The 17,594-nt window shown below is 38.3% G+C and overlaps 3 protein-coding genes across 3 annotated transcripts; 1 reads left to right on the plus strand and 2 right to left on the minus strand.

Moving 5' to 3' along the window:
- Positions 1-504: 504 nt before the first annotated feature.
- Positions 505-3,478, plus strand: LOC306887654 (tetranectin-like). The gene is made up of 3 exons (XM_079445587.1): positions 505-1,013; positions 1,223-1,318; positions 2,353-3,478. Exons 1-3 carry the CDS (start codon positions 845-847, stop codon positions 2,751-2,753), a joined length of 666 nt encoding a protein of 221 aa, XP_079301713.1. The 5' UTR covers positions 505-844; the 3' UTR covers positions 2,754-3,478.
- On the minus strand, positions 3,446-11,034 carry cdcp1a (CUB domain containing protein 1a). Its single transcript, XM_079445586.1, has 9 exons — positions 10,678-11,034; positions 9,827-10,039; positions 9,051-9,377; positions 8,604-8,966; positions 6,329-6,526; positions 5,477-5,854; positions 5,024-5,377; positions 4,840-4,921; positions 3,446-4,007 (listed from the first exon to the last, which is right to left on the minus strand). Exons 1-9 carry the CDS (start codon positions 10,745-10,747, stop codon positions 3,602-3,604), a joined length of 2,391 nt encoding a protein of 796 aa, XP_079301712.1. The 5' UTR covers positions 10,748-11,034; the 3' UTR covers positions 3,446-3,601.
- A 2,187-nt stretch (positions 11,035-13,221) lies between these two features.
- On the minus strand, positions 13,222-15,975 carry LOC306887084 (transmembrane protein 158-like). Its single transcript, XM_079444568.1, has one exon. The coding sequence runs from the start codon at positions 14,881-14,883 to the stop codon at positions 14,221-14,223; it is 663 nt and encodes a 220-aa protein (XP_079300694.1). The 5' UTR covers positions 14,884-15,975; the 3' UTR covers positions 13,222-14,220.
- Positions 15,976-17,594: the final 1,619 nt, after the last annotated feature.

Below are 17,594 nucleotides of genomic sequence, written 5' to 3' on the forward strand. Positions count from 1 at the left end.
ACAAAAGAAAGAAACTCGGGTTTGGAACAACTTGAGTAAATGATGAGAAAAATTAATTTTCATGTTTGGGTGAACTATGCCTTCAAGTCGATATAAAGTCAGTCTGTTAGCACACATTCAAGTAGAAAAGTACATTGAACATTGTTCCAGCATTATTTCCAGGAAGAAATATTCAGAGCGATGCAGGGGATGTTGTCACAGACAGATCCTGTCAACCAATTATAGGCTTTTCAGCTCAATTTAAAGAGTTAAACAATATATTCACATAGAAAACAGTTATTTTAAATTGCAATAATATTTCACAATATTGCTGTTTTAACTATTACTGCCTTGGTTCTTTTAAACTTTTAACTGGTAGTACACATGTAACTTTACCTCAAGCTGACATTTATGAAGAGAGAACAAAGTTCATGTCATATCTAACTGCTGCATGTGCTTCTAGTTAACACCCATAATATCCACCCATGTTTTTCACTTATTATTCGACGCTTGCCAAGTGTCTGTAGAGAACGGACAGATACACACACTCCACCCAGTTCAGATCCTGAGGTTATAGCACTGATGTAATACAAAATAATAAAAAAACACTGCACAACAGTGCAAAGAACAAAATGAATATAACAATAATACATATAATTATTACTGTAACTGTAATTAGAAGCCACTGATACACGGATTTGTAATTATGTAAGGCGATACTACTTAATAATAACTAATACGTACTAATAATAAATAACAATAATACTGTAAAATAACAGCCCAGAAGGCCAGCAAAAAGGCTAGTTGCTCTGTTGAAGCCGCTGGTAAATGAGAATCATCTGTTGATCATGCTGTTACGCAGCTCATGATGGGCAGGCTCAACACATCAGAGTGCTTCTTGTCTCAAACGCTTCTAGCTTCATGTTTGGTGAGGAAGATGGATTTCAGAGCTGTGAAGCTTCTTTTTTGTGTGATTTGTCTGGTGCGCTGCAGCCCGGAGCAGAGCGCCACAAAGAAAAAGAATGGCAAAAAAGGTAAACGGAAACTCACTTCAGATCCAACTTTACTGTCTACCCGCATTTTTATTTGTGTTTTCATGCAATTTGCAGTCATTAGATTTTACAAAATAAATATTTTACTAAATGAACACATTCTACTGTTTTGTTTCTAATTTAGAAATCCATTTTAATTGACCCTGTTCATGTATAATGTGTAATTGTGTGCTTGTTTGCTGGTAATGAAGAGTCGAACAGTGCTGCTATCGAGGAGCTGAAGAAACAGATTGAGCAGATTGTGCAGGATCTGAACCTGCTCAAGGAACAACAAGCTTTACAAACAGGTACTGGATAAAGCTACATCTGTCAAGACATATGTACACTAACAGTCACAAGTTACACATACTAAATGTGTTATTTTTTTAACAATAAACCCATTAAAGTTGTGGAAGTCAAGTGTGTCCTTGAACTTACTAGCGAAACATCAACTCCAATTAAATATGTGTGGTATATTGTAAACAATTTCATGCTGTAGTGATGACATTTACCAGCAGAGTAGTTTCACTTTTACTTCTGTTAAATGATTGATACCCAGATACACAACAACAAGAAACATACTTTAAGTTTAAGTACTATTAAGTAAAGCTCAAGTAGCCTCTATTCTCCAAGTATAATGTAGGTAGTAATATACTCAAATCAGTGTAATGATTTCAAAATCAATAGTTCTTGGGACTAACTTGGCCCACTTTTTCAGAACTTGTTTACATCTCAAGTTTTCCATTTTATTGCATCTATACTGAAAACTATACGACAAGAGAACTTATAGGTTTGGGTTACTGTTAGTTTTCTAGCAAACTTTGAATTATACTCTCAGTAAACTACTGGTTTTTTATAGTAAGTATAGTTTTCTTTAAGCAAGCTTAATATCAAACTTGTAGTTTAATATTTATATTAGTTTTGCCCTTTAAGTAAATACATTTTCAAATTTTAAATCATTTTAATTTTAAAAGTGTACGAGTGTTAAGTCGACTCTAACTCACTTAAGTGGCCTTTTATTTAATTGATATTACATTATATCTGCAAGTAGTTTTTTTTTTTTAATATACTGTTAAGATTTGAAGGACAGTACAAGTGCACATTCAGTACTATTAAGTGCACTTCTTTTTCACAAGGGTGACCTCTGCACAAGATTTTGTTGTTGATGTACTTGTTCCTGGAAAACATTGTCTCTTCTCTGTGAGATATGAGGTGTGTGGAATTCAGCGTCTGTTGTGTGTTAGTCACAGCTCATAACATACAGAGCGTGTCCATCTGAGCTGCTCAGGGTAATGACCTGGAAGCACACATCCTAAACTTCATACTCTCCTTCCCTCTTCAGTTTGCTTAAAAGGCATTAAGATCCCAGGCAAGTGTTTTCTTGTGGACATGACGAAGAAGAGCTTTCACGCCGCAAACGATGACTGCATTGCTAAAGGAGGAACGCTCAGCAGCCCTCTTTCTGGCGACGAGAACGACCAGCTGTACGATTATGTGCGGCAGACCGTCGGGCCGGAAGGGCACATCTGGTTGGGTGTGAATGACATGCTAAAGGAGGGCGAGTGGACCGACCAGACGGGCTCACCGATACGCTTCAAGAACTGGGAATCAGAGATCACCCATCAGCCCGATGGAGGCCGCGGCCAGAACTGCGCCATCCTGTCCAGCACGGCCAACGGGAAGTGGTTCGACGAGGACTGCCGTGGAGAAAAGGTGTCTGTCTGCCAGTTCAACATCGTCTAAGCCACTCGTAGAGCAACATGATATAAAATGATGGATTAGACAGACATTTTCAGTAGAATGTGTAGCAAAAAGTTCAGTTAAAGTTACAATATGTATGATTTTTGCATTAAAATATCTAAAAACCAATTGAGCGATGTTATATATTTTGTTGGGAAGATATTTTGTGGGAAGATTTTCATAACACCACCCAAATTTATACACAGAGAAAGAGGGCGTGATTTTTATTCTGGCTGTAGTATTGTTGCTGCCACCGGCGCCACGTCCTGGAGACGCTGTGCTTCGCTGTGAAAGAGAAACGACTTTGTTTGGGCTTCCAAAAGAGGACACAACTAGAAATCAGTGGTTAAGTTGTATTCCAGAAGAGTACAGTATCCCAGCACTGGGTTGTATTTAACCCAGGATTTTTTAGAGTGTGGTAATTGGTTGCCTTCTATTGGCGGCTTGATAACACCACTAAATCCTAACGGAATACTGTACGTCCCAAAACACACTTCAGGAAACCATTTTTTAATGGTTAAAAGTTGATGGTGTACTTGTAGTGGAAACCATTCAAATTTCTGTGATGGTTTCTATACAGAAGCCAAAGGCCTATTAGAAGGTTTTGCTATCGCAAACAATTTAAGGTCTGCAACAAAACCCCTGAGTCACGGCCTAATCACAAACCATTTTCAATCAGATTTCTCTTCATTTTTCAAGATGTAAATAAATAAACATGTTTTAATATCAAAAACATACAATCGTTAAAACAAGGCGCATGTTCACGTAAATATAAAAACATCTCAGATGGACAGTCAAAAACAAACTTTAGTCTACAGTAGTAAATTCTATTTCATCAGGACTTTTCCCCCTCACACACTCAGTCTGGTTTCATAGTTCCCCTCCTCTTCGGAAATCTTCGGTGCGTCAGATGTACTTGATTGTCCCTGAACATAACCATAGAACTCATTGTCAATCAAGGCCTTGCTTTTAGTGACGAGGTTTTCACGGTTTCTGACTGGTCTCTCGGGTAAAGCTGGGTTATTCAGAGGTGAATAGTCCAGTTTGAGATCACTCACATCTGCAGTGGCTTCATGTTCTTTTTTTTCATCATCATCTTTAAGCAGATGGCTATATATTAGAGTTTCATCTATGTACATGTAAGTGTGAGGATCCTCCTCCTCCTGTGCTTTGGGGATGCCATGCAGGCCTGGAAGAAAAGCATGCTCACCGGGGTTGTAGACGGACACTGGGGGAGCCTTATTGCTCTTCTTTTTCCTGTGTAATATTAAGATGTTTTGTTAAAAATCCATTTCGATACGATACAATACTGAATATTAATAATTATCAAAACAATTTTAACTTTTACTGCAACTTCACGCCAAAATGTTTGTAGTGGCTTTGGCCACTTTTACTAAAATAACTCTAGAATGGATATTTTCACCAAATTTGGTGCATGTGCATGAGCTCAATATGAGGTTACATGAAAAGTGCTTGGGCACTTGGTGACACTATAACAGGGAAAAAAATAATGAAATTGGCTCTAACTACGCAACTGTTGGTCCGATTGGCATGCAGTGTCTTTGTCCAAGGTGCCTGCCATCAGTCTAATAAATAAAAATCAGCCACCGGGGGGGCGCTATCACATCTTATATGTGTGTAAATGATGGTATATTATACAATATTTTACAAATACTTCACACACACTGAGCGTTTAGCTCAAACTTAAAGCAAGTGAAGTATAAATCTCTGGAAACCTAGATCAGTAAGCAAAAAAATAAATAAAAGTTGAACTAATATTTGGTTGGCTATAGCAGGGTCATATTTAATAGTACACACAAAAGCCTATAATTCCAAACCGAAACCTCAGACCTGCACATAAGATCATAAACAAACGCTTATGAGAATCAGGCAATAGTTGGTGCTATAGCAGTTGTACAGCTTAAAAATTGTGTATTCATATGGAAATTTACCTGAAAAGAGATTTAGGCAGTTATTAAATAGCGTACAAAATTTATGCATGCACTTAAATGCCTTAAAGTGCTTGAACCCCTGTTCAGTAATTGTTGCTTGCAGCTCTATTTAAAACATGTTTATGCAAAACTCTCACCTGAGAAAAAACCAAATCCCCACGGCTGTTACGATCACCAACACAACTCCGACAATACCCAGGATGATGCCCAAAAGCTTGTCTGAAAACATGACAAATTTCATATCATCATTCAAGTTTTTTTTCTATGTTACATGGAAATTCTAGTGGACAGAAGAAAGTAAGCTAGTTAAGGCTGTCTCACTTGTGCTGTTTTCCAGTGTGATCTCCATCATCGCCCGGAAGGCTCCTGTCGGTGACTTGCAGTTAGTCATGTTCAGGTAAAAACTTTCTGGAACCAGGAGATCCTTAATCTTCACATCTGTTTTAGTGCTGTACAGCGTCGTTTGAGAGCGAATGGTCTGCACTGCAATGTTTGTGTGCACCTCCTTACACTTGGGCTGGCTGACATTTCTAAACTTCAGATTGCTCTTAATCTGAGGCTCCAGGTTAACAATCCAGGACACAGTGCTAGACGCTTTCATGCCAGATGGCCAGCCTGGGGTCGCCAACATGGTAGGATTATCCATTTTTGGTGCAACAGTGAATATATAGTGCTCTGTATGAGGAACAGCAAAGACTTAAATCAAGCCACTTGAACTGAACATATCTGAGCAGGTACACTATCAGTTTATGGATGTATAATGAAAGCATTTACCTGATATGTCCTGTGTAAATGAATAGGTTAAGAAGGGTTTAGTTGCCAAATTCCGGTCATTGAAACTCATAGCGGAGGCAGTTATTGCAATCTTGGATTCACGGATTTGGATTTTCTGAATGGTTCCCTTTGGACAAAACTGCCCAATAGTGATGCCGGAGTTAACATGGGACACATTTAGCAGGATGATGCTGTTGCATTTATCTTCAGGCGGACAGTAACGCAGATCTCCTGCAGGAGACTGCAGCTCCACTGCACTGTTCTGAGGGCCATGAAGGTGCCAGATGATCGTCTTCAAAAGGCCTGGGATACACTGCTGCTCGTAGTTGAAAGTTAGAGGGAACGGAGTGGAGGCACAGTCTCTCCATTCTTTACATTCTGTTGATAAAAAAAAACAAAGTAGTTTGCTGAATAGAGGAATATATCATTATTAGGGGCCAAGGAGGAGTGTACAGGACAATATAGTTATTGTCCTGGTTTGAATGGGCCTTAACCCGGTTATATTCATTCATTTTCTTCTTCTGTTGTTTAAAGGAAAATTGTGAAATTTGGCACACTGATTGTGGAGGGTCTAAAAATGACCCATTCCATTTTTAGTTTCTGTAAGTCAAACTCTTTGGCACCACCATCTGCTCAAAATTCATCATTCTTTGACCTTTGGCTCGAGACACATTTATATTTCCCTCTGATTCTATTGGTAATTCAGAGCAAAATGAACATCCTCCCCATTACGTTTGTTGCCATCTTGGACTTCTACCAAAAAACTAAATGTATTTGTCACCAAAAATGGCTCAGATAATCGCCACAAATAATAATAATGTAAGGGCTGCATCATATCACACAGTTGAGTACCTATGGTCTGGTTGACAGTCAACTCTACTTCATCCTTGTTACAGTCAAAGGAGTTCAGGACAAAATGGTTCCCTGAAGCTATGGTGATTGTGTCCATTATGACCGAATCCAGTTTCAACACACAGGTTGACTTGGGATCCTTTTTATTGACACGTATCTGTAGTACTTGCTTCTCAGGCAGATCCCCTTCACATTGCCCTGCAACAGTGGAAAGAGTAAGAAAAATAGATATAAAAAAAAAAACATTATCTGTCCATCCACTAAATAAATGGGCTAAATAATTACACAGACATGAATTACTGATTTAAGTTTAATTTACTAGTTGTACCAATGAGGGTTTTTCAGGGGCCAATGGCTAAAGGCTGATTGGTGATTTAATGCTGATATACAGAGTACGCCCAAATTTGCCCACATTTTCTTAAAATTAACCGAAAGAATTACAAGGAAAAATAAATGGTTTGTTATCCATTGGCAAAGGTGTCAAATTTGAAACTTTTGAAAAGTTAAAAAAGTCTAATTTATTGGTTGATCGCTACAAATGATTTTATTAGCTTACTTTAGAGCCTGCAGATGATGTTTCCATGCACAAGAAAGTGGTTTATTCTAGGGTTTTCACAGAACACAGTATTCTGAATCATTATTTAAACAGCACTTCCATTCCAGGGATTAAGAGTAAGCAGTTCAACACACCTGGATATCTGCTATAAAACTGGCTTATATGGACATGTAAGATTTCTGAAGAGTGTTCATGTGCATTAAAGTTATGGCACCACTTTTATACTTGGGTTATAAAGAATATGTTGCCAACACAGCATGTAAAACACCGCTTCTGTGTGGTAAAAAGTCTTCTGTGTTGCAAACTGATTACTTTTTGGAAGTAATGAACAATTTGAACCACAATTCCAGAGTTACTTTTTCAAGTTAGTTTCAAATGATCTTCTTCGAATTCATTTTTTTGAGACACTCAACACATTTGAAAAACTTTCATCTGGATGAATTTTTCATGCTTGATTTTACACAAATTATGTCCAATAAGTTGACCACAAACAGCTTTTAAAAAAAATATTTAAACAAATGGATGAAATTAAAAGCAAAAATCCCTACTGCATTTAAAATATAACCAATAATTTAATGTTTGTCATGATTGTCTGCTCGGTGTTGAAACACTGTCTGAATTCAGTGTTGATTCAACAATAAATCAATGACTGCTGCTCTATATATCATCCTTCTCCACCCTAATCAAACACGTGAAAAAACTGACTGAAGTAGCAACTCCTGTGAGACCCGAGGCTTTTCAAAACCCACTGAAAAGAAAGAAAGCTCTCTTCTCATATCCTGTATTCATGAGTCATGGCCTGGAACTGCTTGGGCTTTCCATAATGACACAACAGATGGCTCAATCAAAGTAAGGCCTTGCGTAACCAAAGTAAATCAATAAGGATAAAGCAATCAATAATAATAATAAAAGTGCGTCAAGAAAACATACAATGCAACAATTCTTAAAAATCTTTTGAGATTCACTCTTCTAAACCCAGTGTTAGAGAATGAGTTAAATTCAAAAAAGTGCACATGAACCCATACTGAGAGCCCCGATTTTTCTGAGACTGAACCATATAGTTCCTTAAAAATGGACTAAATCAAAAATACAGTTTGTTAAGACAAGAATCTAAAAGGATATTGAGATGCATTTCATACTTCTTGAGTTACAGGCACACAAACTTAGCAAAAAAGAATATCTTCGGCACTCAGACGGTATGGAGCCACATTGAGAGCTAATATCTCTGGACCTGAACCATACAGGGCCTTAAAAATGAAGATACCATTTAACATTTATTGAGTTACAGGCATGCAAACTTTGGAATAAAATGGGAAAAGTGCTTTTTGACCATTGGCATATAATGCAACAAGGATTGCAGAACTGATTTTTACTAATAGACCTACCAATCTCTAAAAAATAATAATGAAATGTAAATATAAAAATGAAATAATAATGCTGCCATTTCTTTTTCATAAGTTTTCCTCCCCTGTAGCTCCAGATCTAACTTAAAAACTGTCACTTTGACCTCTTTTTAAAAATAGTGGATTATTCAGTAAATATGCATCCATAGTGTTTAGTATTTTGCCTTATCTTCATTTATGTAGCTTTTTATCCATCAACCAAACAAATAAACAATCTTAGCCAGAGACCTCTGGTTGAGTTGACAATATGATTACTATAAAAGTATATATAAATACAGAATTCTAATTATGAAAACAAATCATTTGTGTTACCTACCCCTGCTTCTCTTGATGGCAGAGATCTGGAAGTGCACCATTAGGCCTTGCGATGGAGGCTGTGGCCCAGATATTTTGCAGTTCTTTATGGAGAGGTTAAAGTTTCCAGGCTCCACCGATGGCTGGCTTACATTCATCAGTTTCACCAGAGGGTCTTTGCCCTGCCAAGTGTACTTCATTGTAGGGATGTTTTCTGGTTGGAGGCATGTTGGAACAGTGTAGCTCAGAATGCGCACATCAGTGTAGTACGTGGGGGGAACGGTAAAATACCACATTGTCTCTGCATTTTCAGGAAAAGCGTTTGGGGTAAAGAAGTCCTGGGTTGAACTCCTCTCTGGGAGTGCAACATGGAAATTAGCCAGTGCTGTAAAATAAAGAACAACATTTCATATGCTGACTTTGTTTAGACAATTCGTGCTTAAATATATAAGTTTACCGTTGTACTTACAGTTAATGAGACGTCCCAGTGACACACCGATAACCTTCTTGTCTAGAGGTTGACCTCCAGGCACTTCCAATGACAGTTTGCCAACATTACGCACGTCGACTTGTCTAATAGCTCCATTCTGACAAAACCTTCCGACACTGACATTCTCCACTGCGAGCATGTAAACGTGTTTGTCTGGGCAGCTGTCTGTGGGTTGAATCTGCCGTAAACCAGTACTACTGAAATTCAAATGTAAGGTCTTTGTAGCTGGCGGCTTCATATTCCAGATGAAGGTGCGATTGAACTTTTGAAAGGCATTGTATTCTTTGGGTTCAATGTTATATACCACTGTGGAGCAAACGTGCATGTCAGAGAAAGAATACAGTAGATATGTTAAGCTGATAACAAGTACACATCTGCAAATCATTAATGTACAAGCATGCATTGGTTGTAAAATGAAGCTCTTTAGTCATTTTTGACTTGTCTTTTTTTTAATTTTACTTTGCCAGAATGGTATGAAACTTGGTAAAGGTACTGCCATTTGCTAGGAAATTGGTTTCTAGTGGTTCGACTGCATAAATAAAATGTAGTAACATGAAATAAAAATACAAAAAGGTTTCATTTAAATTTAAAACTAAATAATCCAACTACAATTTAGTACAATAATTTGGATTGAAATAGAAATATAAATTTGGTCACTTTTGTCCAACACGTGAGGAGCACCAGAATACATATATAATGTATAAATGAAAACGTAAAGAATAAAAAGTATAATTTTTTTATCTGACAGCTCTCACCATAGTCTGTGATGATCTGTACGGTGAATACCTTCTCTGGCTGTGAGCAGCTGAAATCCAAAAGCGTGGCACTTCTGAGGACCACAGATGACTGGCACAACGGTTGTGTGTCCTGTCTGATGCAAACTTTGCACTTTGTATTTGTGTGAGCAGCACTAGCATTAATGCGTATGGTTGTGCCCAGTTCAACAGCAATATTGAGCTCTGCACTGCCTGAAATGATGAAGACTTTTAACATCAACATTTTAGGTTAAACTGTATGACTACATAAGGAAATAATATATACTTTAGACAATTAACCACTATAACCTTTAGGTCTTTTCACATATATAATGAGTGACAAAATTATAGCCTATAATTATTTATAAAAGCACAAAATATAATGCAGTTTGAGCAACCCAAAAACAGCAGTTAGGTGTTAAATGTGTTTGTGTGTGTCTGTATGGAAAAGAGCTCGATACATCCAGTGAAATGCGTCATTATAAATGCAATCTGCCGTCACTTTTTTTTTTTTTTCAATCTCAAATGGAGCACATTGTTAACCTGTGGGCTATTTTAGCGAAGCTATAATTCATTTCTAAAGTGGAAAGACGTTTAAAAATGACTAAAATACTGACCAAACATCAAAGCAAACAGCGTAAACTGGAGCCATTTTCAAGATCATTTCCTTAAAAACGGTGTAACTTAACGTTAAAGTCAGGTCGCGTTTATAAAACCAGTAGATTTTGATTTACGTTTAAATTTTGAGAAGAGGAAAAGATTAATCCCAATTTACCGGACATCAAAATCGATGTAGCCTAAGCTAATACCTGTGCAGGTAAGTGTTGAATGTTTGTGAGTTCTGCTGTTACCTGTGAGCTCCGGGACCGTCCCCAGGAAAAACACAAAGAGCGAAAAGCACGTGAACCGACAAATTCGCATGACTTTTTAACATTTAAACTCATTAAAGTGAATATAAGCGTGCGCCATCGACCGTAGACAGGTCTAATGTTAGTGTTCTTCAGAGAAGAAAGCGGCTTCCTGGTTTGCGACAGACATTAGTCACCCATGCTGCCTCTCTCTGAATCCGCATCAAGAGTGGAAATCCGACCTCGTGTTCACTCGGGTCACCTCAAAAACTGAAGCTAGACAATAAGCAGACTAATTTACCTACTTATCGTGCAAACAGCGTTTAGTAACGCAACTAGTGTGTTAGTCCCGCCTCAAATGTATAACCTCATCCATCAAAACAGGTCAGCATGCTAATGTAAAATAGCATTGCATGAAAACACTTCAAGTGTGTTAACTTGAACAACTTAACAAAAATACCTTTGCCAACCTTCTTCACATTAAACAAATGAACAAAGATAATTCATCCTAAAAACATGGATTCTCTCATTGCATTCAGATGATCTAGGAGAATGTAAATAAGCCTGTTTAGTCTTTGTCTTTTTATTCAAGTAGTTGGATTAGTTGGAAATATTTTCTGCTATATGAAATTAAATTAGCAATAAAAGCCAATATTTTTTCGAGAACATGGCAAATGCCACCAGCTAGTTGCAACAAAACCCTTTTCTGACTAAAGGGTCCCCCACCCCTACTTAGTTTGTTGCACATGGGCACAGGCCAAAACCTGTTAGTCCGTCTATGCATGCCAACCAGAAACACATTGCAGTCCTGTATACCAAATATAGCCATTTATCAGGACCATATGTGTGTTTTTCAACCAGTATTTAATTACTCGTCCTGTTTAGAATATTTGTGACATGCAAGAAGAAACAAAAACTAGAAATGTGTGTACATTAAATGAATGATCTGGGTCCAATACAAGCTCCACTAATAGTCTCAGCCTCAGACGTCACCCTACCTCAGTCTAAGACTAATGCTGGGTACACACTAAAAGATTTTTTAAATCTTATAAGATCATCAAAATCTGAGAGAACACAAACATGAGGGAAAAAAAAGTTTTGCTCCCCCCCCCCCCCCCCCCACACACACACACACACACACACACACACATCAGGATTTCTGATCATCCGATTCGAGATCAGGGCGCCTCCAACGTTCTTCCGAGCAGATTCAGTCACTCTTAACACACCTCACACCACAGGAAAATCTGATAAGATAATCTTTAGAACCACTAAGATAATTGGGACATTACCTAGGATTGTCGAAAGGGGAGAAATCGGCCCAAAATCAGCCCGATTATCTTGTGGTGTGTACCCAGCATAAGCTCCTCTAGCCATGGTGCATAATGTTGATTTCCCCAAAAAAAAGACTATTCTTTAGAAAAAAGGCACTTACTATGGTAATGAATGCAGTGGACAAGGGTATCAAAACACATTTGAACAGTAGAAAATCTACATTCACTCAAATTAATGCCCTTTGACATTCTTATAAGCCCATACTTAGTTTAGTTTGGACTGAAATACACCACACAAACTAAACAGTTGTCCTGTGGGAGGCGCTTTGAGACATTATCAGTTTATCCGTTTGCACACATATCTATATCCATTATATCGCTCAGAAGGATCAATGGAGATGATGCTTGTTCAGACAGAGCTGAACTATAAGACAGTCACGGCAGAAATAAAGGTCATTATAGAGGTCAGTTCCAGCACAGCTTTCCTTAATTCATGTGAGTCAACATACAAGACAATAATCCTTACAGTTTAGAGTTGAATTATAATTTATGTATACAGTTGTGTCAGTGATTCAAGGGTATTTGTTATGTCATGTAAACTTTGTAAACTATGTTTTTATTCATTCCTCCATTGGCATTATTTCATTTTAATCGTGTTTTATTTAGAATGTTATCAAAAGAATCTTATAAAGATATAAGCCACTTAAAAAGTCTGGCATCGCCCATTTTGACTTATTTACATATTCTCTCAAAGCAATCCAAAACTTAATGAAACTTGATACCCATAGACAACAGGTCATTCTGAGGATGCACACCCAATGACGTCACCATCTGTCAATAGGGGGCATGAAAACTGAAAACCTGTCATAATTCTGCAACAGTTTGATCAAGGAAAATAAAATTTGGTTGTCATCTTCTTCAGGACAAGTGCTAACCAAACTGATGAAAAATCAGTCGTACAAATCAACAAAAATGACCCCCACTGGCCAAATTTCAGAAGTTTGGCATGAATTCAGGTTGATTGGGACACTTTTTTTCTGGTCATTTCAATCATTTCATTTCATTTCAGTCAACCTGTATTCTGATGTAGCGTGCATTGGGCTGTGTACCAATAAGCTATTTCACATCTTGGCTAATAACTCTGGAATGGTGATTGCTAGAAAAGAAGTCATCTTTAATCTGAATCAGTGCCACCAAACGACGTCTTCACACATTCATTTCCACACAAAGTGGTTTCCACAACCTTGCTCTTTTTTTCTTGTTTTTTCAAACTGGTCTTTAGGCCATTTGTCTGATTTGTGCATATGCACCATCTCAAGATACTTTTAATTACCCTAAATGCAACATGCAAACTTTCACAAAACACTGTATTTTGTACATTTCTGATTGAATCTGTGGGGTTAACAGCAAATTCTATATAATGCTCAAGGCTTCTGTTTATCCCAATGTTTTTTTGTTTGTTCTTTTATGAACCACCATGTATTTTTGCATGCCTTTTCCTCAAAATTACAATATGACTTTTCAAGCATTTAATAAAATACATGGCAATCTTCCATTTGAGCCACTGGTGCATGGACCCCAATGCTTGCTGACTTCTGCTATATTACTTTTTATTGTGGATTTTGTATACTTAATGTGAAATACTATCTGGCTCTTCTGCTACAAAACCTCCACAAAGGAATATTTTATGCATTTATTCATACTACAAATAACAGTTATGACAGACCTATAAAGTATAAACCTTATACAAATTTGCTCACTTTTTACAAATGGATTGCCTGTGGAGTTGTCTCTCAAGCTATAGTTTTCCACAAACGTCTAATCACGTTTTATTAGGCTATTATTTATACAAACAAATACAAACACAAAGAATCTGTCCTCAAACATGTGAAAACCATTGAAATATTTCTGCAAGATAATTGTTCCAACCAACTTGTCTTTACGCGCACGTCCTAAATGAGCTTTTTGACCTGAGACATGCTCCGCATTTTTAAATAAACACTAGAAATCGTATAAGATAAAAACATTACAAACATTTGGAATAACATCTGAATATCACATATAATGTTTTTCTATTACAATCAATTTATTTAAAAAATGAAATCTAATAAAATACCTCCATCATTCAGGAGATGCGGCTATAATAGCAGTTTCAAACACGAGAATAGTACGGTTTAAGCAAATGTATGCCACTAAGCATAGGATGTTTGACAAGTCAACTAGTTTAGGATCCTCTATTATGCTCATTTGAATTATATCCTGTACTGTTCTATTACCTCTGCCGTCTCTGCTCCATTCCATTGGGCAGAAATCCCGCGATAATAGGAACTGGCCATATGAGGGCAGCGACGCTCCATATTATGATGACTAAAGTCATGAAGCACGCCACCAGAGTGGACTCGATGGGCTTGCGGTTGAGCCTCCAGCTCCGGTCGCCCTTCAGCTCGTCCAGAGCGAAATCCACGCAGCAGAAGTGCACCGAGTCGCCCGTTTGCGAACCCTCTGACCTGCCCCGTCTGAATCTCCGGTACCGGGACAGACCGCATCCCACGCACAGCCTGAACTCCTGCTGGCCGCCCGTGACGCCCAGGGGCTCGATGTAGACCGGCGAGATCGCCCGGTTGAAAGCGGCGGAGAAGAACGCCTTGCCGTGGTTGTTGGTGGTGTACATGAGCACATCGCACTGGAAGCCGAAGTTGCTGTCCCAGCGCGCCACGAGTTTGGTGGGGAGCCTTTCCACGCTCACGTTGCACTGCGAGGAGGCATCGGGCTCCTCCACGGATCTCTTGGAGTAGCCCACATCCACCTCCAGGCTGGCCAGGAGTCTCCCGGAGGAGTTGATGGGCGGCAGCAGGAGGTCCTCGTCGCTCCAGCTGTGGGCGCAGCGGACGGGAACGGTCAGAGCCAGCAGGAGCGCGAGGGAGATGCTCAGCATGGCAGAGCGCGCGGTTCCTCCAGGCTCATGGTGGTCTCGCTCTCGCTCGTTATTCCGCTGCAGCTGCCGGGCAGTTCGTGCTCCATTAGTTCCGCGTGTGTGCTGTGCTTCTGCTGCTGCTGCCTCTGCGCGCACGGAGAGCGAAGTGAGCGACCGAGCGCACGGTTGCGCGCCACAGCGTGTGACTGACTGTCTGTCTGTGAAGCAGATTTCTGCTCCTTCACCTCTCTGCTTCAGCTGTTAGCGTGATGAGTTGATGTCCTCGTCGAAAGTGTGATAATGTGGGCTCGTGAAGATCATGTCACACACAGATGATGTGTTTTATGCATCGCATTAGAGAGACTGGGGCAAGCTGTCACAAGCGGAAGTTCCATTTATCAGTAACTATAAGGTCTGGAGTCGAAAGTCCAAAAATGTAGCAGTGGTTTGCATTGATTATATTATGTGTTTTTAAATGATTATTAGGCTATATAAAATAACGCCAGCATCATTTTATTTTGTCATATCTTTTGGGTAAGAAGTGAACACAATATTACTACACTGACAAACTATAATTGAAATGCCAAGTTTCTAAAAAATTCTATATGATATTTATTATTAAATATTTTTTCTGCATAATAATATATCTTCTACATTTATGTCTGTTCATGATTTGTTTTGTTTTATAATTGTTTTTCAGTTTTATTTGAATGTATCTGAAATTCTACATATATTGGAGGGGTCACAAAAGGTTAAATGAACTGTTTCTATTCATATTCTGCCTGGGCACTAATGGCACTAATGTTCAATAGTTTTCAGTAGTGCTCAATAGACTTTGAGGTATTTTCTAAGATAGCAAAAACAGTTTAAAGCACTATTTCTCTTTGTATTTTTATAGTGTTTTCGACAGGTATTAATCTGAAAATAGCAGTGGTGTATTTGGCAATTATGTGTATTCACATGTCTTGTCTGCAGGGATTCTCTCTGTAATACCATTTACTGTTTTATGGTTTTCATATCACATGAAAACAAAATGCCATGTTAGTTACATCATATTGTATGGTAATTTAACACAGAAGTGCTTCACTAGTTCTCATTCTTTTTGAGAATAAAATCAGTAAAAAAAAAAAAGTCTCATGTGACACTTGCTTTAGGCAGACTCACCTATGTCCTGAGGGAACATCTAACCAAATATTAATATATTTATGGACCTGTCACACGAGGCATACAAATTAGTCTGTGAAGTTCACAAGATGTGATTCATTTTAAAGGAATAGTTCACCCAAAAATGTAAATTTGCTAAAAATGCACTCAGCCTTAGACAATTTAAGATGTAGATGAGTTTGTTTCTTCATCAGATTTGGAGAAATGTAGCATTGCATCAGTGTCTCAGCAATGGATGCTCTGCAGTGAATGGGTGCCGTCAGAATGAGAGTCCAAACAGCTGATAAAAACATCACAATCCACACCACTCCAGTCCATCAGTTAACATCTTGTGATGCAAAAAGCTGCGTGTTTGTAAGAAACAAATCCATCATTAAGATGAATTTCATAATTAATCTGGACAAAAGACTAATACAATAATCCATAATAGTGCTTGTCTCGTCTGAATCAGGAGAGAAATCTGCACAGATCAAGCACCGTTTACGAGTCATAATTAATAGACTAGACTCGTGTATTACTTGTGGATTATTGAGATGTTTTTATCAGCTGTTTGGACTCTCATTCTGACGGCACCCATTCACTGCAGAGCATCCACTGGTGAGACAGTGATCACCACTCATCTACATTGATGATTGTCTGAGGGTGAGTACATTTTCAGCAAATTTTCATTCTTAGGCAAGACTATTCCTTTTACACAGTGAACTTCCCAATCTACTGCTTTACAATATGCTTATCAACATAAGAATTCACCAGGTAAAGTAAAGAATATTACAACATCCTTCAACATTACAGCAAGATGAAAAATATAATAGCCAATTGCTTTTTTGAGGAATACATGTATGAAACATGTATGAATCCTTTTCCTTGGAGATGTTTAAATGGCTTAATTAGTGCTTGAATACCGCCTTCTGTTTGATGCGAGAGCCAACTGATGTGTCGCACACATTACCTTCCATTTGCACCTGAAAGAGGAACGTCTGCCTTGCACTGGGTTTTAAAGCAGAACGGCTTATTCATCCTCTCACCTTGCCGTTCCCTTTCCTTCACACACTGTCCAAATTCCCAAATACTGCCCCCTGAAATCAAATATTCTCCACACAGTGTGGCAGTGAACAGAGGAAAAATGTAAATGACTTTCTTGTTCATTAATTATGCTATAAAAATGTAAATTGCTCCAGTGCCAAAAATGCTAATGGGAACAAGATAAAAGCCTCCTTTGTCAAAGCAGAATGTATGAAAGATTCAGCATATTTCTTTTCTTTTTAAAATCAGGAAAAAGAGAGAGACATATTTGTAGATTCTGGGTTGGCTAACACTGGCTTTTTGAAGAACCTCCTTTTTTTCATTTTTGAAACACACACACACACACAAACACACACACACACACACACACACACACACACTTACACCTGACTCATTGTAGGTATTGGCTGCCAATTGTTTTCCCCTTCCAGCTCAAGTTCCTGTGTAGATTAGGCTCTGGATGTTTCATTGACAGATTTGAGAGAACTGTGATGAGCTGAGTTGCTCAAACCGAAGTTTATTACCTAAGGCACTAATATACTCAC

The sequence above is a fragment of the Barbus barbus genome (assembly GCF_936440315.1).
Source record: "Barbus barbus genome assembly, chromosome: 21".
NCBI lineage: Eukaryota > Metazoa > Chordata > Actinopteri > Cypriniformes > Cyprinidae > Barbus > Barbus barbus.

What these genes read in the sequence shown, in the direction of transcription:
- cdcp1a (XM_079445586.1), bottom strand. Translation starts at nt 10,747, where the DNA reads ATGCGAATTTGTCGGTTCACGTGCTTTTCGCTCTTTGTGTTTTTCCTG. An exon ending in ACAGATCATCACAGACTATG is followed by an intron (nt 9,378 to 9,826) that starts GTGAGAGCTGTC and finishes TTTGCTCCACAG; the next exon opens with TGGTATATAACATTGAACCC. An exon ending in ACTGGGACGTCTCATTAACT is followed by an intron (nt 8,967 to 9,050) that starts GTAAGTACAACG and finishes TTTATTTTACAG; the next exon opens with CACTGGCTAATTTCCATGTT.
- LOC306887654 (XM_079445587.1), top strand. Translation starts at nt 845, where the DNA reads ATGATGGGCAGGCTCAACACATCAGAGTGCTTCTTGTCTCAAACGCTT. An exon ending in GAAAAAGAATGGCAAAAAAG is followed by an intron (nt 1,014 to 1,222) that starts GTAAACGGAAAC and finishes CTGGTAATGAAG; the next exon opens with AGTCGAACAGTGCTGCTATC. An exon ending in ACAACAAGCTTTACAAACAG is followed by an intron (nt 1,319 to 2,352) that starts GTACTGGATAAA and finishes TTCCCTCTTCAG; the next exon opens with TTTGCTTAAAAGGCATTAAG.
- LOC306887084 (XM_079444568.1), bottom strand. Translation starts at nt 14,883, where the DNA reads ATGCTGAGCATCTCCCTCGCGCTCCTGCTGGCTCTGACCGTTCCCGTC.